Genomic DNA, 23640 nt, shown 5'->3' with positions numbered 1-23640 from the left:
GCAGTTGCAGTTCATATTTTGTTGTATGACCACGCAAATAAAAACATAAATAAATTAATAAAAATAAAAAAGTTTGGTATAGGTGTGGTTACAGTGAGTTAAATATCACACGTTAGCGGTCATAAATATGATATTATAATGTAGTATAAAAGACTGGAGAGGAGGATTTGATTCCTCATTCTCTTCTGTACAAAAAAGAGGACATAATTAAAGGTTATTTATCACCAATTTGACAGCAGCGCCCCCCTCTGGTAATTTTGAGAATAGTAGTAAATAATGTGACAAAGCAGAAACAATTAATTGTGCATGTAAGCTATAAAGTGCGTAGTCTTTGGGTTTAATGAGATCCCGGCTACTTTAAATAGTACTATCAATGTTAATAAGTGTTTTATGACAATAACTTGAATAATAGCCAGGATATTTGTCTTCATTTTTCTCAGTAGTATAGCATTTTATTCCTATCATTAAAAACCTAGACCAGATTCTGTATAACTGTTTCTTTTTCTTTAGGTATTCCAAAATTTTTTTTTTTTTTTTGTAGCTTGAAAATCCAAATGAAAATCCAAAATGAAACTGAGTTTGAAGCTTTTTAAAAGTACTCGAGTATCTCCACTTGTGGCTCTAGAATGACAGTATCATTAAAATGTTCAAACTGAGATCAAAGTAGCCTTTACTATTTGATAGTCTGACATTGCAGTAAATCTGAATGGTTGACATTTAAGTGGCTGCCTCATGTAAATATTTTCTCCATAGATGATATAAAGTGCTTGTAATATTTTATATCTGCACACTTTTACAGTGTGGAAAAGCAAGGTGATCTGAAGCCACATCTCCATGCTTTGACAGACAAGCTTTAATTGTTCACAATCAAGCTTAAAGACATGTCCAAAGCACTGAAAACCAAGATACCAGAAAGAAACAAGCAACTGAGGACAAAGGTTTTTATGACACAGGTAGAAGTTAACCAAGGGTATAATACGGTAAAACATTTCTCATTATTTTGTGATTCATTATATATACACTCGCTGTTATAGACCAGTTCAAATAAACAAAACGTTTGAGATAGCAGTTTTAAAATACACATGTTTGTGTCACATTTGAATCATCCAAAGGAGAACAAAAAAATCAAAAATAAAATAAAAACAAAATCTTTCTGCTCACAAATGATTTTCCCTTTTATTTTAAAGATTTTTTTCATATACAACATTGTATTTACATGGTCTAGTATTATTTACACAAAATTAACAAGTGGCACTGTGTAGTTAGGAGTTCGTCTTTTTTTCTTGTTCCCTACAGGTCGTACTTTTAAACAAAATAAAAATGACAAAATAAAAAAAGAAAGAATTTTAACAATGCTTAATGTCTCAAAGTCTTTTTTTTTCAGTAGCACTACCTGCCACTAAGCCTTCTACAAAGTGCTGTCCTTTCCATACCCGCCTAGAGCTGTTTTCATCTTTACAAAAATACCACTGACCCCGAGCCCTCGACACAAAACTACCTCTGATCAGTACCCTAAACACACAGACAGTACCAATTATGCATCAACAACAAAACACTTTGAACACAGACATCTCACTGCTGGACATGTTGTGCAAATGGAAACCCTGGCAGCCCTGAAATATCAATTATTAACTTTTCCACTTGAGGGCCAAAGCTTTATTTTTTGTTAAAAATTGTCAAGGTTTTGTGACTTTGTTATTGATGCTACTTTATCAGGAGGCCGTCAGCAGTAATTATTTTTTTACTCAGAGGTAATTCGATTGGTTAAGCCCTGCTGCTGAATACCAAAAGTAACAAAGAAAAAACACTTTGGCTGAATGTTAACTTTTGTTCTTTTGTTGCTCATATTTCCAGGGTTTGCAATGTTTTTGTTATGTGTAAATTAAGAAATGTTTCAACCACTTTTCAGTCATTCTCAGGCTAGTCTCAATGTGTCCTTCGGTGTCAAACAAGCTTGATACTGTGCTACTGTACTCCAAAGTGTCCTGCTTGGATATGTCATTTGCCTTGAGGCCATGCAGAGAGAGTGGGATCCATGTATAATGATCCAAAATAGGAGAGGCAATGAGAAGGGGAGGGGGCAATGAGAAGAATGGACTGTGGATGCTGCGTGGGTTTGCTGAAATGACTGATGTTGCCTGAGAGAAGGATTTAGGTGGATTGTGGAAGAGGGCTGCAATATAAGAGAGCTAAAAAAAAATGGGGAGAAAGGAAGAGGGAAGCTGTTTCAGGGCTCTTTTAGATCCCACCTCTTCGTGTGGCCAAAGTATGAGTCAGCTGTTTGATATGGAGGTATGAACACTGTTTGAAATGTTTTACAGGCAAAGATTTAGCCTGGTACTCAGGACAGACTTGTAAACTCACCAAGCGGGTTCTATCAGAAAGCTTGAGATTAGATAGATTGTGGTTTTATGACACAACCCTTCATTCCAGTTAACAGACAAGCAGGCTTCGACCAGACAGCTAACAAACTACGTGTTAGAAATGGAGGAGGAAAAGGAAATTAAAAACTGAAATCTGAACACACACACTCTCACACACTCACAGCAGTAGGTTTTTCCAGCAGAGTCTATGGAAGAAGCTGATGACAGCAGGTACCGAAGAAAAATCTCAATTCATGAAGAGGCTACACTTCATTCCATACCGATATGTAAGAACAGTGGCAGCTTAACCTGTTTGTACACAGGGGGTGATTAAAAAAAAAAAAAAAAAAACTAGACAAGCAACTCAATGCTGTTTTGTGAATTACAATACAAGTCATCACTTAATCTCTTATCACTCGTTCACATATCTTGCTTTTAAAACGTGCTGTATACTGAAGTACCATTTGGAAAATTCAATAAAAAAGGAAGAATGTTCTGTTTGAGCTGCCTCTTTGAACTGTCTCCTGTTCTCTGGCAGATAATCAGACAGATTTAGAAAGAAAATAAACAGCAAAGGTTGTTTGAAAGCTACCACCCCAGTGACCTCTGAGTCCCATTGAAACTTTGTTTTAGACAGCATTCAATGGAGAATTTTATAGGAACAAAAAAAGTCTTCTGTGATCATCGCAACTACACAGGGGCAAGCTGACATCTTTTTTTGTTCCTAATAAGTTGATCTTGGAGTAAATACAAATAATAAGGTCAGTGGAGGGAGCTTTTTAATCACACATAGATTGAGATCAGTTCACGGTCAAGTCCACAAGCAGATATTTAAACCCTAAGGAAAACAAATCACCTGTAGCATCAAAATACTGGTAGCTGGAGTACAGGTGCTTCATTTTGAAATGCTATGACGAATATTTGTTTGGTCAGGGTCTGACACGCTGACTTCCCTGTTTATTTAAGTCAGGAAACAATTGAAGCAGAGTCAAATCAAATCAACAAATCTGATCCAGTGAGGTTTCTGTGCCTGGCTCATTGACACTTCATCAGGGACCACTAACTGCTGTCATTTGTTGTTGGCTTTTAAAATCAAATTGTCTGCGTGTGAATTTAATGACAAACATAAACTGACCTCAGCTTTGTTTATTTAGCTTAACGGCTTGAAAATAGCTTCAGTGAGGCTGTTGTGTTTACCTGGGTCTCTCAGCATGACACCATTCTTATTTTCTTTACTGACCTAATGCGCTGTTTAACTTGACGCAAAGTTCAGGAAACATTATTTCAACTCTGAAGGTGTAAACTTTTTGTCCTTTATGTCATGACAAAGTTAAAGAGAGACGGCTAGTAAACACAGTCCCCGAGTTTTGTAAACCAGTAACGTTCTTCACCACGCCAAATGACGGCCGCCTCAGAGCGCGTGTCTGCAAGCTCAAAAACACAGCACAACGCAGGAGAAAGAATAACTTGCCACAGCATTGAACAAGAGGTGAGACACAAAGTGCTTTCAGCTGTCCGTCTGTCAGTCTGTACTGTCAGAAACATAGACAAGAAAGCTGAGAAAGATCAAACCAAGTACAATAAATTAAATCACTGTTTTTTTCCACGAAAAGCAAAAGAAATAAAGAAGTAATTAGAAGAAGAGGATTCGCACTACTTTACTAGCTAAGATTTAATCAGGAAAAGCATGAAGCTCTAGATTCATACAAACAAACATACAAGTTTTTGTTCAGTGGACAGGGTTTGACACAAACTAAAACACAATAAATACTCTTTCTGAGGAACAAAAGATAAGGTATATCTCTTTATCAGCTAAAAGGACTAAAAAAAGGCAGGTCCGTCTGGCAGACTCGCTCAGAAGGGGGAAAGGGCGACCCTCTGGGGGAAATAAAAACGGGAAAAATCTTTCCATCAAGGGGGGCAGCCCTTCCCCTTCGTACTTATGGCACTACAGCAATTCCCCATCCACGTTAAGTTCTCTCGTACTTTTATCTTTTCATTCTTTGAATACTTTTTTCTTGAACCTGAACATACGATAACCCCTAATGGTACCTATTCCACACAGCTGGATTTCTTTTTTCAATTCGAGTTTGTCCATGGTTTTCACTTTTGTTTGTTTTTGTCTTTTTTCCATTTTTATCAGCATAAAGTGCAACAGTGCTTTTGTTCTCTCCTCCAGTGAGCGTCCCTGTCACGGGTTAGCAGGGTCAGGGTCCGGTTCAGGGTTCACGCTGGTCTCACTGGTCATGCTGGTGGCGCTTGCAACACTTGGCTCCTCCACTTCCTCCTCCTCCTCCTCCTCCTCTTCTTCCTCATCTTCCTCCCCCTCTTCTGTCACTTCTCCCACATCCAGCACCTCCACCTCCTCATCGTCGTCATCGTCCTCATCTAGACCTCCTTCCAGCAACTCCACCACCGAAGCCTCGCCCTCTTCCGCTGCCGCTGTATCCACTCCCTCCCCTGTTTTCTGTTCTTTCTTCTCCTCCCCTCTCTCTTCGTCCACCTTCTCTCTTGGCTGGTAGATGGAGGTCTTGAGTGGTTTGACCAGACCTTCCTCGTACACTTTCAGGATGGCCTCACATACAAAACGATACTGGCTCTGGTTAAGACAGACAGAGAGGGAAATTCAATATGTTAAGATAAAATTAAAGAGGTTTATATTACCTGAAACATAAAGTAAACTCTACATTTGTGTTGTTAAAAAATAAAATTCAAACTTTGATTTCACATACTCATAATGTCTTAATTGGTGGACAGGTGTGTTACTCTTTCTTTATGCAAAAAGGGCTTCTCTTCAGTTACTAGACATTGTTCTATTTCAATATCCCAAAAGTGCAGTGTGGCCATACTGACAAGGCTGCCTGCAGTGTCTGCAGACATTATTTGTCTATCTTTGTGAGTCCAGAAACTGATACCAGTCATCTGCTTGACCTGTCGGTTTATTTGTTTTTCTGTGAAGAAGAAAAAAACTGCTCTGCCTCGAGACAGTTGTTAAACAAATACAAATGCTGTAGCCTCAGACATCAACCAGTTAGAAAAAAAACTTCAATCAAGCTGCTTTCCTTAGTGCTTTAAAACTCTTTGAGGACACTAATGGACTCAGTTTGTAGAGAACAGTCGCAGCAACTGAAAAGAAAAAACTGATACATATCCATACCGGTGTTTGTATCATCATGGCTCTCTGGTCTCTCATGGTCCTGACGATATCCAGAGGATACACGGGCTGACCACACTCCATTAGACACAGAGCTGTCTCCATGGTGATCAGAACCCCTGTTCGACCAATCCCCGCACTGAAAAAGAGACAGGTGATGGAAAAAAAGTGTCAGGCAAATGAAGTCCAAACAACACCACTCACACCAGGTGTTTCAAAGAGAAAAACCTGTACCTGCAGTGAACCACCATTGGCTGGTCCTGCCCAGCTCGTTTGGTCCGCACTAGCGCCACAAAGTCCAGAAAATCAGTGGAGTCATCAGGAACACCATGGTCCGGCCAAGCTAGGTACTGAATCTGTGTTAGCTCTCTCTGTTGCTCACTCTGAATACACACACAAAGACACAAAAGAAGATCAATATATGAATTACTGTCTAGAATAATTCCATCAATTGCTTTTTAGAGAGTCAAGTTTAATTCTTTAACCTCCTAAAACACACAATCAAGAATCAAGACCAAGTAATTGATAGTCTCTGATATCACCCATTGTCAAGAAAAGGCTATTGTATTTTATGTGGGCGTCCTCGTTGCATGTTTCATTGAGCAGAGGAGAGCTATGTGTGTTATACTGACCTTAAAGCATGTTATGAAACAGGTAGTGTGAGTAACAGAGGGTTTCTTCACCCTGCTGGAACACTTCTTATTGATCTTTTGAATTTTATGAAACAGATACTAAAGACTATATTTGCTCTCACCTTCCAACCAGTTTATGTTCTTGCACAGTGCTGCACTCACACTAAACATCCACATTCAAGACTGTTTTTTCATTCAAACAGCAAGGTTGGGGGGGATAAGATGCAAAATGAGAGTCAGCAAGATTTAAACCCCCCCACCCCCCCACAACTGCAAAGAACCTACATCAGATTAACTACAGACCACTGTTTCAAGTGCAACTCAGAGCCCCTGTGTTCCTCTCTGCATCGCCATGGTAACACATCTATCTCCATAGCAACAATCACAGGCGGAGGAGAATGCTAATTGCCTCCTCCTACAGCTGCACATTTCAAAGGTCACAGTGCACGAGCAACATACGGAGAGGTAATCAGGAAAACACATAAAAGCAGGAAGAAGAAATCCAGCATGAAAGTTAAATTTTATGAGACTTTGTCCTTATTATCAGCATGCTACAAGGAACACATGCTACATGGAGTGTTACATGTGTTGCAGTGAAAAATGAAAACAGAGTCATAAAGAAGTGAGAGTGTAAGAATCATAAACTGAGTCTCCATTTTTGTTTTGCTAACTCTCATCATCCCACTCTCTGCTCTTCTCTCCGTCTATTTGTTTGTTTTTTTATTCACTCTCTATTTCAGCAGTGTGACTGACTGGGGTGGTTGGGTTGTCATGGTAACCACATCCCTATACGTGTCCTGCATGCAGCAGCGGGAGCCAGAAAAAGAACAGCCCACACCGCTCACTATGGCAACACACCTCCTCGGGGTCCTTAGCGGCTCATCCTTCCTGAGACACTGGTCCCTTTCTGTGATTGGTCCTAGCTTCTCTCTTGCGCTCTTTTCCTCTCTATCTAACCGGTTTCTGTTAGCAGCTCTCACACACTCTCACATCCTGTCTTCTTTACCCCCTTCCCACTTTTCCTTTCTTTTAGGTCAGCGTTTGTGTGTCGTTACCTGCGTGTGCACCAGAGTCATCTCCCGGACCAGGAAGGCTGAGTTGCCCTCTTCATTGTGGCACGTTACTGTAAACTCTCCATAGGTGGCGCTACTGTCTGGATTGGGCCAGTACTGGTGACACTTCACCTACGAACACACACAACATTTATTTATTTATCAGCTCTGACTGTTTGTATTCTCTGCTCAGGGGTCAGAGGTCAGGCTAGGGTACAGAGTGGCTTCTCCTCCTCCAGTTGGCCATCTGCTCTTTATGTTTTATGCATAAAGATACAACATATGCAGTGCATGCAGTCCATCTGGAATTATTTGAAACCTCCAGTGATGGCTCTGAAAATACCTTTAAAAAAAAAAAAAAATTCACACCTAGTTTGATGATTCAGGGTTCCTTGTTGTATTTTTTCACAGTAACACAATGTTTTCTGTATTTAACAAATAAAAATCTTGACAGAAGGAGTGAGAAGTAATAAGGAAAGTATCTCTTATGTATTTCTGAAACATGTCTCATGAAACTCAGACTCACTTCGTGTCAGGACTTGGCATTTCTACAAAAGTTAAACCTTGGTTTTATCAGCTTTCACCAGACGAGCTGAGTTCAAAGCCTTCAGCAGTTTTTAATGGATTATTTTGAAAGAAACCTCTATTTTCTGACAGGCTGCACTCCATATACGGTGATCAGTCTTGGTGTGTGCTGGATTCTCCTACATACCCGCCCTCTCTCGACCTGCGTAGTCAGCATGACCACCATGGATGAGCCCTGCTCCCATGTCATTTGCCAGAAGTCAGGGCAGGTGTTGGGCAGCGGGCCTTGGCACGCTATGTAGCGGTTTATAAGACTGGAGGCTGGAATCTCCATCTGAAGAAAAAGAAAAACAGATTGAGATGCTTTGTGGATTTACAACCGATAGCTGAACACATTTGGATGATACAAAAAGGTCCAAATACTTAAACAAATATAAAAGAAGTCATTTTGGCACACTTTTTAGCAATTAAACACGCTGGCAAGGTAACAGGGGTTGGTTTCAGTTTGAGTAAGGCTCTGAGTCACTTACAAGTCAGACACAGCAACATCATTCAAACAGTCAAGGCACCACAGAGTGCTAGTGTAACAGAAATACACCAGAGACACAGGAGTTAACCAAAGGCAAATCTTGTTCCAGGATCTCAAAGGTTAAATAGATGCAATATCTGCTAATGACAAACTCAAATCAGCGAACTTTAAGTTGCTACAAAAAACTACAGGACGCTCTGAATATATAACATTCACTGATGTAAACTTCACTTTGCCAAATATCTAACACACTTGGAGTGCCTTTTTAGTGGTCTCTGGTCCAATCAGAAGAGAAATACACAACAGGATGTTTTGATTTCTCTACATAAACAGTAAAAGCACTGACAGAATTTATCAGCAGCAATAAATGAAGCAAAGGATAAATGACAGCTTCATTTTCACATACAAAACACTTTCTAAGACCAATGTGTAACATAAAACTAAGTTTGGACTAGGAAGGAATCAGAACACGTTTGAGTGAAAGGTCTCCTCCAAGATGCTAACCCTCTAAGTGTTGTTAACTTAACTAGCTAATGTAAAAACATGCAGAGCAGAAGCTCACAGTGTTTCTCAGCTGTAAAGTGGCTGTGGTGAACTCATTCACCAGCATGCCCGTTCTAACATGTGTTTTCATAGTTAATGTGACAGACCACCCACGTATAGCAGACATATACGCACAGGGAGATAAAAGAGAGAAGTAAGGAGGAGAAGAGAAACTCACATTGATGTAATTTGCATTGATGTAGTCATCTGTGCTTTTCAGGATGACCCGCGTGGCATCATCTGTTAAGGGAGAGAGACAACAGATGGGGTTAGAGCTTATATGAAGAGCAGAAGAAAAGAGAGATGAACTGACAATGAAAGAGAGAAAAATAAAACTGTGGAGCAGAGCATGTGATTGAAGGTACGAAAGGTTAATGTCTGTGCACACTGAAAAACAGAAGCAAACAGAAACAGGCTACTATGTGCAGTCACGTACAAGGAGAGATGTCTCTGTAGCGATTTTTGGAAACGTTCTGAGGTAATTTGGCACACAGCATGGTCATCCCTGGCTTCTTTCTGTACAGTTGCTGCAAGAAAAAAAACCACAAATTTACATTGAATACAGAGAGCAAACAGGAAACTGTACAGTAAATATTAAAACAGACAAAAATTATCCAAATGTATGACAAACTCTAGATTCCAACCTTCGTTTCTCAAAGTTTGTAAGCTCTAAGTTTCCTCACTTACATCAAACTGTGCCAGTATGGCCCCACTGCTCAGGCCTTCCTTCAGGGTGACCATGGAGTCCCTCAAAGCATGCTGGTCTAGTAGTGTGGGGTCCTGAGGGGACTTCTCAGGGATGTACTGAAAATCTGGCTCCGAGTCCACCTTCTCCTCCACCACGTCATAAATAGCTGAGTGGGACAGGAAGGAAATATGTCACAGTTTGTATATAAACAGCTGTTTATGTAGGCTGAGGCCTGGAGGGGGTTCATTTATCTTTCAGAAGGTAATGAGAGGCATCAAAAAGAAAGAAACTCTGACAAGAAATGCACAGCACCACAGGAACATACAGTTACTGTGCAGCAAAATCTATATGCATACATTTTATATAAGCTGGAAAACAGACTGAATTGACAGGCGTTGCATACATTGATGAAATCTTATATGTGCTCTGATGTAAGAGAGGATAGAATGCATAAATCCCTCACTGACCCATTTCAAATACCAAGAATTCCATGTTTCATCATCTTTTAAAGCTGCTCCCAAACTCACTGATGCTGATTAAATGGAAATCCACTGAACTCTTTCCACATGATAGAAACATACAGCGAAGATGCATGGAGGCCAAATGAACACTCTGTACAGTAGAACTCCCTTAAAAGCACATGTGTGACCCAAAGGAGTCCAGAAAAAGACGAGAGGAAGAATTCAAAGTGGTGAGCAGATGTGCAGCTGTTAATATTCAGAAGTTGACGACACAGGATGTACTTTGCCTTGTTATCACTTAAGTGCTTACAAATTAAATATATATACATCACCAAATTAAAAACATGTTCAGTGTTTCTCATGTTAAGATCATTTTTTTTATTTTATACCTCAGTTGATTCATATTTTACTGTAATGAAGCAGGAAATCCAGCTACTTTTAGCCTAAAATGCTTTATTCTAACCATAAAGACAATGCACTGGAAACATATTGTGTTGTCTTATCATTTTAATGGTGTTGTGGTTCAACCTCTCACAGTTACACCTCAAAAGAGAATCTAGATCAAAGCCTGATGTGTACTGATTCACAACTCCATCAGAAGGCATTTTTTCACCAACAGATTTTGAATTGAATGCGTCTCTTATAGACTAGTAGACTGGATACCGAAAGACTTATTACAACTATAGAGCAAAAACTAATTTGTCACATAAGGGCTTAAAAAACAATTTGCTTATTCAAAAGTGTATAAATACAAAGTCCCTATCACTAGCTACAACATGCAGTAGCAGGTTATGATACCAGGACTGCCATGTAATTGATTTGTTTGTGTATAAGAAAGTGGCCCCATTAAATCTGAAAAGTATGTCCTTTAAATTCAAAAACCAATCTGTCTTCACATGCAAAACTGACTAAAACTGGAGAGATTTGTGTGTCAGAAGAGTAGGTGGGGGTATAACACTCTAAGGCCATGTCCACACGTAGCCAGGCATTTGGGAAACCGCATTTATTTTTATATGTTTACACCTGTCGTCTACACGAAACTGCAGTTTTACGTCACTGAAAACAATGTTTTCTGAAAACTCCGACCAAAGTAAAGATTTTGGAAAACGGTTTCATGGTTTTGTGTGGATGATGGTAAACAGAGTTTTCTGTTCTCAAACGTCACAGCTGAATGACAGGGGCTCATTCTGATTGGCTGGTACGGGTTTTACGCCCTGGCATGCCCTCTGCATGTGGACGAAAGTATATTTAAAAACAAAGGAGGGGAAGGGTTATTTGTTTTTGAAAATACCTGGCTATGTGGGGAAATGGTCTAAGTCTAACTTTACAGTAAAAAAACACATATTACACACAGAGTTTACAGCTTTCTATTGAAAACAATACAAAGCAGCTGCAGCTCACCGTTCGGCCTGACCAATAGGATGAGCTCTCCAGAATGGCTCTCACAGCTGGCCTTGATGAACATGACCACCTGGTCATGGGTGTGGTCAGAGATGTCCCGTCCATTAATGAGAACCACCTGGTCGCCCTCATTAAGGCGTGGCACACACAGGTCGGCCTGAGGAAAAGATGAAGGTTCAATGTGAGAATGACCTGAAACTATAAATGATATAAATACATATTTTAGTTTGCTGCTTCCTATCAATTTCCTAATTACCTTGCAAAGATGTCTGGTTTTGTGTTCTTTAGGAGGGCAAAAGGTTTTAACTGTGTAGCTCTTTCTAGTTTCATCTGTTATTACCAGCTCTGAGGTATGATTGGCCACTGCCCACAACCAATTCACTGAGATATGTGTAACATTCTGTATTAGCAACCTGTTATTTTTCCATTTTAGAGGGGTTTTTTTTTTCAATCAAACAAGAGCTCCACAAAGTTTGTTTACTAAATTTACTTAGTTTTACACTGCCATCTTCTTAATGTACATAGAAAAGGTAATGAGGGAGTCAAGCCTCCAGAATTATTTGTTCATTGTTTGTTCACTGAAGCAGTCATTTGCTTCTTGACAGCCACCTACTGGGTACAATACTGCGACACAACAGGCTACCTCTTACTGTTGTTTACACTGACGTATTGCTCTGAGTTCAATTTTCTCAAAAAGGACATTTCAAGTGTGTGATGTACAGATTTGTCTCAGTAAGTCTGAACTTACAGATGTTCCTGGAGCAACTCGAGACACAATGATGGGCATCTTCTGGTCAGCTCCTCCCTGTTAGGACACATACATTTTGAAAATCAGCTAACAGAAACAAGCAGAGCTCATCCTTGGAAGGAAGAGTGAACTTTTCAGGCATGGATTATGAAATTGGTCATTATTCAACCACACAGTTTATGCCAAGATTTTTGATGAATCGGCATAAGGAAAGTGAGAAACGGAAGAACAGATGGATGGAGAGGGAGCTGCTGAGAACAACAGTTGGATCGTGAATCCTGTTTTTTTTTTCCTATTGTATCTCAACTGGTTTCAGGCTTTACCTTGACATTGAAGCCAAACCGTCCATGTTCATCAGGTCTCATCTTGATCAGGACAAGGTTATCGTGAGGAACAACTCCATTTAGCTGCAAGGGGGGGAAACATCAAGCGCATCATGGTTACATTTCAGTTTCTTTCACATCATCCTCTATCGCAACAGCAGATCAAGATTTATCCAAAGCTGGTTGATTGAAAAAGTTTTACCTACATTTTTTTATTTTCACTTTTTGGGATTTCCTGTTATTATTCTGCACTTAACCTAAATCCTTACTTCCCATCTGTAATGTTAGATCAAAATTTAAAGCGTTGATGTTTAGGTTTCTGGCCACCAGGGGGCCAAAAAACAATAAAGAAATCAACAAGCAGGATTGAAATGGGCACCACAAAATCAATATTGACTGCTCTTAATATTTTTTACTCCAGATATCAGCAAAAGTGTAATGCAGCCTAATGAATAAATAACTCCTCTGGATTTTCAGCCAACTATGGATCACTTTACTCATCTGTGGTAAATCTTACTTAACAGCTCACGCAGCTACACATGATACTAAATTTCAAAAATGGCCCAGTTGGGTTGGGATACTGACCGTCGTCTTATCAGCATTGACGGGAACATCATACATCTCATTGAGGTGGTTGTCCAGCAGGCTCTGTTGGGAGTGAGCCTGGATGATCTGGCTCAAGGTCTTCCTGCTCAGCTGCTTTGGGGGCAGGGCTGGGGGCTGGCCGTCTAGTCCCTCTGGAGACCTAACAGAGGCAAAGAGAAAAAAGGGGATTGATTTAAAAAAAAAGGTTGATTTTTGAATGTAGGTGTTGATCATTTTTGTGTTTCTCTTCATTTTTTCATATTTTTCCACTGAAAAATACAAAATCATAAATCTGTCTTTTAAAAGTGATCAGTTACACAAAGGCACAGCCAAACAAAAGTAATGGTCACACAGCTTCTTGTCTCTGTTTGACAAAGAGGGGGCCTTTGGTTATAAAGAAAGGAGACAAATGGAGAAAAACAGATAAAGGGGAGTGAGAGAGACAGAGATTGCAAGAGACAGAGAGGCTTAATAGCACTGTGTTAGTCACAATGCATTAACCTCAATAAAAAGGCTGCACAAGGAAGGAAAACACCCCCCTCCTCCATCATCCGGACAATAAAAGGCAGCCAGTGTGTATGATGAAACAACCCGGTCAGTCAGGTAAGTCTTTCAGCAGCATCATGTCCCACTCTCTGGGGGGTAAAAGCCAGTCATTTCGCACTGTGTCTGGATCTGTAAATGCATGTGTGTGTGTGAGGCTCTCCTCTGGGATAAAAGCACCAGTCAAAGAGCATTGACAATGTTTTGGCTGCTGCTGCTGGTGCCACTTTGCGTCTTTAATACACGCACAGAAACACATCATTTATTATGGGTCAAAACCAGGTCATGCTCACAGAACGAGGGCAATGCACAGCAGGCCCGAACCAAGACCACGTATCCTCCTACATGAATGTGCTTCCTCGACACGACGCAGACAAGTGAGATGGATATGTGAGAGTATCTTCACACCGGATCCTGGCGCAAGGAGATTTGATCTCCGGCGGATACTACAAAGCTTGTTCCTTCTCAACAATAATTCCATTGATACCAAATCTAAAGTGCCTTATTTCACTGCCAAGTAATATGCTAAAAGCCTGACAGAGGCTGACAGTTAAATTATGACATGAGAGTCAAAAGTTTTTCAAATCATTTTATTATACAAAGCCTCGAGTCTTAAATCTAACTTTAAAAAAAACTAGTCTCTGTTTTGCATCTATGGTTAAACAAAGCTGACTGCCGCAATGTTTTTTTACTGTAAATTTTATAAATATACCTTTTCTTTCATCAGAGACAACACATTTTCAACTGATCACTGAAATTCAAGCTAGGAAAATAATAAACTATTCAACTAAATACATGTCATACAGAGACTGTCAACATATGAAACTGAGCCCTTCAAACTAAGATGGCATCATAATGTGATTGGTATGTGCACTCATCTGGAGCCTTTGAAAGAGAGCTTCTTCTGTGCAAAAGTAAGAAGAATCACTCCTTCAAAGAGTAAGAAAAAAGGATGTTCAGGCCCCTCTAACAACGAAAAAAGGCTTCAAAAGGCAAAGTTTAATATTTAACAGGAATTTTAAGATCAATAATGCATGAAAAGCAAACCAGAGATACTAAAAAATGCCGAAAATAAAACCGAGCGGAGCCATAACAATAATTATCATGAACAATGTGTGTGTTGTCTCAGCAAAAACAGAGCAGGTGATTATGTCATCTTTTGGCTCCTTATATGTGATGAACCAATTACTTGGCATGTGCTATTGTGTGTGTGTGTGCGTGTAAGTGTGTGTGTGTGTGTACGCACAGCCTTGTAGGCAGCAGAACTTACACTGTAATGTTACTTAACCACTCTGACTTCCAACCGAGCAATGTTCCATCCTTCCACCTCCATTCTCTCTGCCTCTTACACACACACCTCCAGTGTCATGTCACCGAAAAAAACCACACCACATCCACAAAAAAATTCATTCAGCACACAGAAACTAAAGCTCACACAGCAAAAACAGAAATTTAAGCAAGAATTTGTCTTATTTCAAGTTTCAAAAATAGGCAGGTTTTTTTTTTACTTTCCAGGCATAATTTTGTCTTTTTATATCTTGAAATAAGACATTTTTCTGGATTTTTCAGGTGAATGTGGCACATATTAGGTCCGTGAAGACAACTCTTATAGGAATTAGATATAATCAATTGCTCGGATTTCATCTCTTTGCAATAAGGAGGGTCCATGCCATTTGTACAAATGTATCTTACACTTCTGGGCTACTTCCAGCTTGGTATAGCTAATCATCTGATTAAATAGTAAGGCTAGCCAACCAAACAAAATAAGATAATAATTAAGCCTTTTTAAAGAAGTTTGTAGGACTTTTTTTAGATGCATCATTATCATTCCTTAACCTATGATAAATGGTGAAAGATTTGCAGAGAACAAATAACTTGATAAGTATGCATCTGTACTTCTATCTCAAAGCCCAGCAGGTTTGTCATCAATTTAACAAACATCAAACTCCTCAAAAGTCACACAACAGCATCCTAACACAGACATGATGGCAGTTAATAGAATAGAATAGAACTTTATTTGTCATTTCAACCAGCGCAACGAAATTGCAAACAATTTGAGTGTCTTCTGTTTCTTATGTTTGAAAACTCACTAGAAGTCGTTTTGGACTGTGGACACATACGAGTGGAACTTTAAAGTAATCCACCAGATATTTTATAGTGTGTGTGAGCACAATAAAGCAAGCAGTAATCACACACACACTGGCACACATGTTAATTCTCCTTTCAACCCCATTGTACAACCTCCCCACCCTGTTATCCACCATAAACACATTTTACAAGCTGCTTTTCAAAGGCTTCATCTTTCCAGTGAGGCCAGCTAAGTGACACTGTGAGAGGGTGTGAACTGTGGAGAGAAGCCACATACACAGACAGACACTGACAAACAAGTCAACTCAGCAGTGCACTCAGACAGAGTGGCACTAACACTGATGAGTAAAATTAAACTTCAAAATTAGAGGGTGGCTGCTTTTGTGGTGGTGCTTCTTTATATGAGGTAGTTGATTTACAGTGAAGCCTGTTTCCCTGTCACCAAGTCGAGGCTGGGTTTTTACTCCTCAAAGAAAAACAGCTTTAAAGAAAGAGGGTGGTGTGTGAGAGACTCAAGTGGCTACAGGAGAAGAAAGAGACAAAAAGTGAGCATCGTATCGTCAGTGGCAGAGTTAACTTACGGTGTAGAGTCCAAGCTGATGCTGTTTGCCTGTGTGGACGATGCTGATTTGTGATTGGAGGAGAAGACAGGCAGGCTGGGTGAGGCGTGGATCACATGGTCGACCAGGTGCCCAACTGATGATGGGCGTATTCGTGTGCCCTCTTGTACAAACAGTGAGTTCCTGATGAGCACAAACAATAGCACATGTCATAAAAAGCCAGAAAGTAATCTTAATTTCAAATGTTACCTGAGTTTATATTTCATACAGCTGTTCAGCTGTGTATAATCTGACACCTTTGTCAAGGGAGGATTATCAAATTAATGTTAGAGGTAATGTGTTGATTTATTAAAACTTTCTAAAAGTTTGTTTTTTGACGTTTCAGATGTGGTTTTTTAGAAAACAACAGCCTAAAAATTTAAATAATAAGATGTTTAAACAAACAGCAGTGGGTTGACAATATCTGTAACTTTTTCTGGAACATCAACAAAAAATTTCAATAAAAACTGTGAATACCTGACACCAAAACCTGAAAAATTGGTTTCCTTCAATGAATAAGATAATAGTCTAATCATCTTTGGTCCTGAGCCATTAGAAATATTTATGAACAATGATAATCCTAAAATAAAGTCTCAGAAAGCCGCAGCCAGAGCTCTGAAATTCAGACTCACTGATTGGGTGTCCCAGGCGGTGAGCGTGTTGGTAGGCTCTGCGTCTCCAGTCTCTCATCTGATAGGCTGTTTCTGCTGACTGACTCCCAATCCGTTCCACCGAGCAACTTTCTGGCCAATGGTTTGCTGGGAGATCTGTGTAGACAGAAACTACAATTGAGCTGCGGCTGAATAATGATAGCATAATACAGTAAATATTGTCCTTATTTATACTGTTTGGAGCAACTTCCCATAAAAGACATGCTTATTACCTGGCAAACACTCTGTCCTTGATGCCTTTCTCCTTTCCATACTGCACGGACTGCACCTCCGTCCGCCCACTTCAGACAGACGGAAAAAAACAATTTTACTCCAAGACAATGACAAATACGTAACAACATGTGCTTCATACTGAATAAGAGACCAACTGTTTCACTTTTAAATATATCCTTCCTTGAAAATCAGTCAACATCTTCAGGGCAGAAACAGACCCACACAAGCTCTGTCAAGCCTGAGAGCAAGGCTAGCTAACGTTGCATCACTGCTGCTCAATAATGCATCACAGGACCTTCAACTTTCATTTCATCTCTCACTCATATTTCAGAGGAAGAGGAAACAAACAAAAAATAAAAAAATAAAGGTAGAGTGAAAATAATTTGGAGGCCATGGCATAAAGCAGTACCAAGAGGAGTGATGTACCAAAATGATGAAGAGTTTCACACAGGATGTTCCACATGGACACAAACACACTTCTTTCAAAACTTAAAAGAAAGGCTGCAAAGCCAGACACAAACAACATAGTTTTCCCTCTTTTTGAGGCAAACCATGAATAATTTAGTTGTGGTTTTCTGGGTGAAGGTAGCATGCAAGACACCCGCTAGGCTTCTAGTGATTCAGCCTCTTAACCCAAAGTGAAACAACTGCACCAACTTCCAAACAAACATGCCATCCACAAGTCTGGCTCATGTGTGTTTGTATGTGTCTGAATAAGTTTGTGTACACGTCAATCTGTCCGTGTCTGGCTGTCAGGATGAGACTTGTTAGAGACTCGCTGTTTGCTCTGTGGATTCTGTATCCTCCCCTGGGAGTGTGTATGTATGTGTGTGTCTTCCTGTTCTTACCAGTATCTGAACTTTGAGCCCAGGGTGAAGTAGTGAGCAAAGAAGTTCTTCTGTGGTGGGATGGGCCTCTCCAGCCTGAAGAAGGTGTGGTGCTCCACACAGGCCTTCCACAGGTTCTTACAGGCCCGGTAGTTCACCATGTTGAAACCCAGCAACGTCTCCCGAGTCTCAGTCTGTGTGCAAAGAGTCAGAGAAATAAGAAGGCTGTTGAACAACATGTTGGACTTAAGCAGGTTAATCTAAATTCAATGGTACTAGAATTAAGTATAGGACAGTCAAAATTTAAAGAGGAGTTATTTATTATCAAACTATCTTTCCACAAAATGCTCTGCCAAGACTTAGTCAGATGAACTTAAGAAACTGCCATCTAATCCAGCTGATTTTTCTTTGTTGAAAATGATCCAGATATTCAATTATTTTTAATGCTAATAAACCCTAAAATAACTAACCCTATAATAAAACCAGTTGATGTTGAAGTTATTACAGAGTTCAACTACCACCACTTGAGTAGCAGAAGCTATCTTTCTATAATGTATCTATCACATTCAATTCAAGGCTCTTACTTATTATTTTTAATACTTGTATTGGTTAGTTTCACTACATTAATGTCTTTATCCATCTGTTTTCCGAACTTTTCCCGATCATTTATTTTAGGGTAACTAGGTGTTAACTATTGTATTTGATTGTCAACATTACTATTTCCATAGTTAACCCTATAGTGATGCTAAGTATCTCAGTATTGATGCTAAATTCCTCCATTACTTCAAGCTCACTGTTCCAACAGTTTCCTGATTTCTTAAGCTACATGTTCAACAACTTAACTGAAAACAGTAAGTTTATAGTATTAACAATTTTATCATCAGTTAAATCTTTTAACCTTTATATTCCATTCATGTACTCGACAATCCACTTATCTCATTACAACCACTGAAGCATGTTCTGATGAGAACCAGTCTGGCTGTGGGATCAAAGAGTTTGAAACCAGTAGGGATAAATGTCAAACTTTTACAGGTTATGTTAATACAAAGTTTAAAAGTAGTTTGAAAAAAGTCAGTGGTCCCACAATTAGCAAAGCAACTTCAATTTTAAAAAGTAATTAGATTTAATGTTTTTAAACACAGAGCCTGAGGCCATCTGATTAAAATGCATCCCCAAATTCTTAAAATTCATAAAATTCTCACTGAAATCTGAGAACACCAAGTGGGCAATTTCAAGACAAACACACTTCAATGGAAGTTGAACCAGATTGTTTCACCTTGCTTGTTCACATTTTCATGGTTTAAAGATCAAGACAAACTGAGTAAAGAAGACTGACAGAAATAATAATAATTAAAAAGACTTGACTTCAGCAGGGGAAGAGAATAAAAGATGAGAACAGAGAAGGAAGACATTAAAAGTACAAGCAGTGAACACCATCTCACCTTAGAGAAACAAAAGGAAAAAAAAACAAAAGAAGATAACTTTATTTTGAAAACAAACAGGACTGTGAAGGTGACAGATAAGCTGTCTGCTGAGAAAAGAGATCCACGTGTCAAACAACGGATGCAGGACACAGTCAGGGATTAACGCACAGTCAACCAGGACACAGCCAGCAGGGGGTTAATCTGACACTGATTAAATACACACAGATGCATATAGCTCTAGAGCATATACACACACTCAGTTAGTATATAACACATTTTGGATGAAGTCCATATGTTCACAAAACGGGACAACTGTGGCAGGGAGATTGTGTGTATGTGTGTGTGCGCATGTGTGTGCGTGCACTTACTGCCTCTCTTCTTAGCTGGACAAAGAACTGTTTGCACTTGAAGGAGATTTTCACTATTTTCAACCTGAAAGCAGAAAAGACAAAACAATCCACAGTTAGTTCAATGACTCCAGAGTTATAGAGCTGATCATGCTATGACACAGTGATGTGACTTCTACACTTGTTATCAAAAGGCCATTCAGTGTTCTTTGGCAATTAAATGGCAATGGCAAATGATGTTTTCCGAACTGTATGTGTTTCAGTATCAGTTTTTTAAACTTCTTCAGGAAAGCTTTAGGATGACTTAAACCCCAAACCCTGCGATATAGCTGCACTAGGTAAAACGTTATCAATGGAAATTAATTAATAAAAAGAAGACTCCTCAAGCCTATTGTTGATGAGGACTATGTCCTGAAAGCTGACTCAAGCTAGCTTTGCTCAAGTTTTAATGCAGCAAAGAGGTGGGCTTTTAGCCTCTTTGCTAACGGCTACTCTGTGCCTGCCTGCCAGTAAAGTCAGCAATAACCTTTACACAGACAAAACTATAATCACTTAAACAATAAGGAATCAAGAAAAAAAAACTTGACTAAAAATGTTTATTGAACCAGGCTGTAAACAAGTTTATTTGTGCTGATTCCATTTTTTTCTGCAGCCGGGCTCAGTTTTTAGAACTTCCATACAAGCTTCATATTTTAGACTGCAGGTTGCCACTTGCTTGAAATGCACTGTGCTGAACCGTCATTGATGCGTGTTTCTTTTGCAGTGTCATATGGATGTAACCTAGTAGATAGTAATTTTTATAGGCAGATATGATACATTTTACAAAGACAAGGCTCTGCATCAACATATGTTTTACGGTCATACAGATGCAGTACACCACATGCATGCAAGTCACTGAAAATTATAAAACCAAGTTCTGAAGGTTCAAGGGAATTTTGGAGCCATCTAGACCAGGGGTGAGTATCATGATACTTGGGTCACAATACAATAATACCAAGATATCACAATACTGTGATATATTACAATATTCTACACAGTTAACTATTTGATTAAAAACAATTTTTCAATTTCATTGTGTTTGAAATAATGAAAGTCAGATGCAGTGTTTCAACATTAAGTGCATCAAGTTTGTCACTTCAACTACTGTGACATTAAACTAATGATTAAAAAAAACTATTGGATGAAAGACATGGTCAGTTGGTGAAACTGATAAACGTCACTTGGTGTAATTAATGTTAGTTATAAAATAATGTAATATTGCGCAAAACATAACAATGATTTTTTTTTCATTAGTCTACTACACTGTAAAAATTAAACTTGAAAAAAGTCAAACTAACTGACCCAAGAATACAGAAAAAACACTGATGTTTACAGAATCAACACCCACATCATCAAGTTTAGGAATAAAATATTTTGAATATACTTTGGGATTATATTCATTATACAGTTTTTGGGCAACATACAGCGGCCTAGCTTTTCAGCACCATCTACTGCAGTAGAGGTGTGGAAGACGTACTGTACTTCCAACTCTCCTAAAATATGAATTTTTTTTTTGGACAAATATATTGATATTAAGAGTTGAAATATCAATACTTTACCACAGGTCAAAGTGTTACATTACATTGCTGTATCTATATTTTTTCACACCTCTAATCCTGACACACATCAGCGTGAGTGCAACGTATTCCAAGCATTCATAACAGGCAAGGCAGACCCTCACTTCTCCTTTCAGGAATCAATAAATAGAATTTCCATGCACATGTCTCAATGCAGCGCCTGTTCTTCAGTAAGCTGACCCATGCGTCACACCCCAACTGTTCATTTAACCTCCAACCCCTTCCTCTTTCCATAGACGGAGGGTGAGGGTTTAAAGACTAACACCACACTGGAGTGACCCCTGTGGCTCAATGTGGTCACTACTTTCTATTAACTTCTGTGTAATCTAGTTCTACATGTTCATCGTAAATGCGGAGAAGATCTAAAATACTGTTGGGCCAGCACACGCACAGCCACAGTAAGAGGACTACTGATGAGCAGCAGAGTAACATAATCCCTTCCTAGAGCTCTGTTGCTGCTGTGACTCATCGCTCCCTGCTAAATATATTTTACATACTTACTCACACACACTTGCATGGACAAAACGCACACAAACACAGACACATACACACATGCTTAGGCAGAGCGTGAGTCATGCCCCATCTAAGTGTGGCTCATTTGTCAAGCTGCTGTGAACAGAAATAGGAAAGAGGCACAAAATCTAAATGCCTCTCCCGTTCTCGAGCCTTCCTTTACAGTATCTTACAGTTCCTCACATGAAAAGAGTATGGAAAGACAAGAAGAGAAGGAGGATACCAGGAGAAGTGACAGCACTGGAACAGGAACAATGAGCTTGCTTGTTAAAAAAAGAGGGTGAAGACAAATAAAACGTGCAGAGCGAGAGGGAGAGAATATCTACGAGGAGAGGCAGATGAGCACTGTTGACTATTATGTGTCTCACTCCTTTCTCCTTTTCACACATGGCAGAGGACAGCTGTTGGGGACACCGCAGTTGATCTCTAAATTTAGCTCAGCTGAAGGAATATGCACACATGCAAACACACTGGCTTGAGCTGTTTACTCCACAGTTATTTATCCCAAATCCAGACCCTAAATGTTGTCATTTGAGCTGGATTTGCTCGTTACAGTTTCACTATTCATGTTGTGTTTTTAGCCTAGCAACATAAAAAAAACAATCTTGGCTGACAGCTTAAAAAGGTGTCCTGTGTGCCTGTAACATACATGTTTATGGTGCTTAATGGAACGAGCTGTAAGCATGACATTAAGCCACATCATCATCTCCAACTACTTTAGATTAGATGAAGGTGAGCTTAAGTCAGCTTAAGTATGTGGCAGCTCTGCTTACAGCTGGACTAACTCAGGTGAACACAGTTTTTAGGAATAAACCACTTTCTGTAGTGGTACAAACCAAGGTTATAATAGTTTTGGATTTGTAATTATAGTTTAGTTTTAGTTAGTTTTGACTTTTTATTTTCCATTACAGTTTAGTTTTAATTAGTTTTAGAGCAGGCTTCGTAGTTTTTATTTAGTTTTGATTTTTGCAACAAGGCTTAGTTTTAGTTTAGTTTTTTCATACCTTATTAACCAGGTGCAGGATTCAAAAAGGTCAGAGTAAATATTTTGTCATACTGTTTATTTTCAAGTCCAACATAATGCTCACTGTTCAGTCAATGGTGATACCGAAATCTTGGCTGCTGCCTTAAACACATGAAAATAATATAAACTTAGTATAAAAAATATAAGCATACATTTTATAAAATAATATTGACATAAATTACATAAAAATAATATTAACATATATTATTAAAAAAACAATATAATATGAGGTTCAATAAATAAAAACTTGGACGCTGTAACAATTAAACTATTACAGATGCTCTGATTCATTGCTCCACTATGTTTCATTGCAGCACAGCGCACAGCCAGTCAGTGCAGTAAACAAGCTCGACCCTATGCGCCGCTATGATGGTGCTGTGCAGCACTGACAACTGCCTAAAACTGTCTAAAATTGGTTGGGAAAATGTGTCCGATTAATTTAAATCCTAAAGGCTATTCATATTGTCAAAAACTATAACTAAGGGAATTTTTGTCTGTCATTTTAGTTAGTTTCAGTTAGTTTTGTGAACACAAGATACAGTTTTAGTTAACTTATCGTTTTTGTTTTCTTTTCTAGTTTTTATTAGTTTGAGTTAACTGCAATGTATTTTAAATTTTATTTTTCATTTTTAGTTTCGTTTTAGCTAACTATTATAACCTTGTTCCAAACTGCTTAGATTGAAAGATCAGTTGGTGTTGTAAAGGAAGAGATCCCTAACAATAATTCAGCTCTGGGTAACCTCTAGGAAAAAGACAACAAAAACTGCCATA

General features: G+C 39.0%; 1 protein-coding gene across 2 annotated transcripts in view; it reads right to left on the bottom strand.

The window, feature by feature from the left end:
• Window positions 1–937: 937 nt before the first annotated feature.
• The window catches only part of ptpn4a (protein tyrosine phosphatase non-receptor type 4a), a 65399-nt gene continuing 42696 nt past the window's right edge, over window positions 938–23640 (bottom strand). The window contains exons 11-27 of one of the 2 annotated variants that reach the window (XM_074694494.1): window positions 19738–19801; window positions 17967–18139; window positions 17118–17186; window positions 16867–17016; window positions 16217–16378; window positions 13005–13164; window positions 12420–12503; window positions 12097–12153; window positions 11349–11505; window positions 9486–9652; window positions 9235–9325; window positions 8977–9038; window positions 7914–8060; window positions 7205–7333; window positions 5752–5900; window positions 5521–5656; window positions 938–4962 (exon numbers count right to left, since the gene is read on the bottom strand). In XM_074694494.1, coding sequence (XP_074550595.1) covers window positions 4555–4962; window positions 5521–5656; window positions 5752–5900; window positions 7205–7333; window positions 7914–8060; window positions 8977–9038; window positions 9235–9325; window positions 9486–9652; window positions 11349–11505; window positions 12097–12153; window positions 12420–12503; window positions 13005–13164; window positions 16217–16378; window positions 16867–17016; window positions 17118–17186; window positions 17967–18139; window positions 19738–19801 — 2365 coding nt within the window. In that variant the 3' untranslated portion in view covers window positions 938–4554. The remainder of the gene's footprint in view (window positions 4963–5520; window positions 5657–5751; window positions 5901–7204; window positions 7334–7913; window positions 8061–8976; window positions 9039–9234; window positions 9326–9485; window positions 9653–11348; window positions 11506–12096; window positions 12154–12419; window positions 12504–13004; window positions 13165–16216; window positions 16379–16866; window positions 17017–17117; window positions 17187–17966; window positions 18140–19737; window positions 19802–23640) is intronic. The other variant, XM_074694495.1, reaches the window with a different exon arrangement.

The sequence above is a fragment of the Halichoeres trimaculatus genome, unplaced genomic scaffold, assembly GCF_033239565.1.
Source record: "Halichoeres trimaculatus isolate MK-OKI-2021-1 unplaced genomic scaffold, fHalTri1.1 fHalTri1_scaffold_19, whole genome shotgun sequence".
Taxonomy (NCBI): Eukaryota; Metazoa; Chordata; class Actinopteri; order Labriformes; family Labridae; genus Halichoeres; species Halichoeres trimaculatus.
Note: the sequence above shows the minus strand (reverse complement) of the source record. Positions and strands in the feature narration are given on the sequence as shown.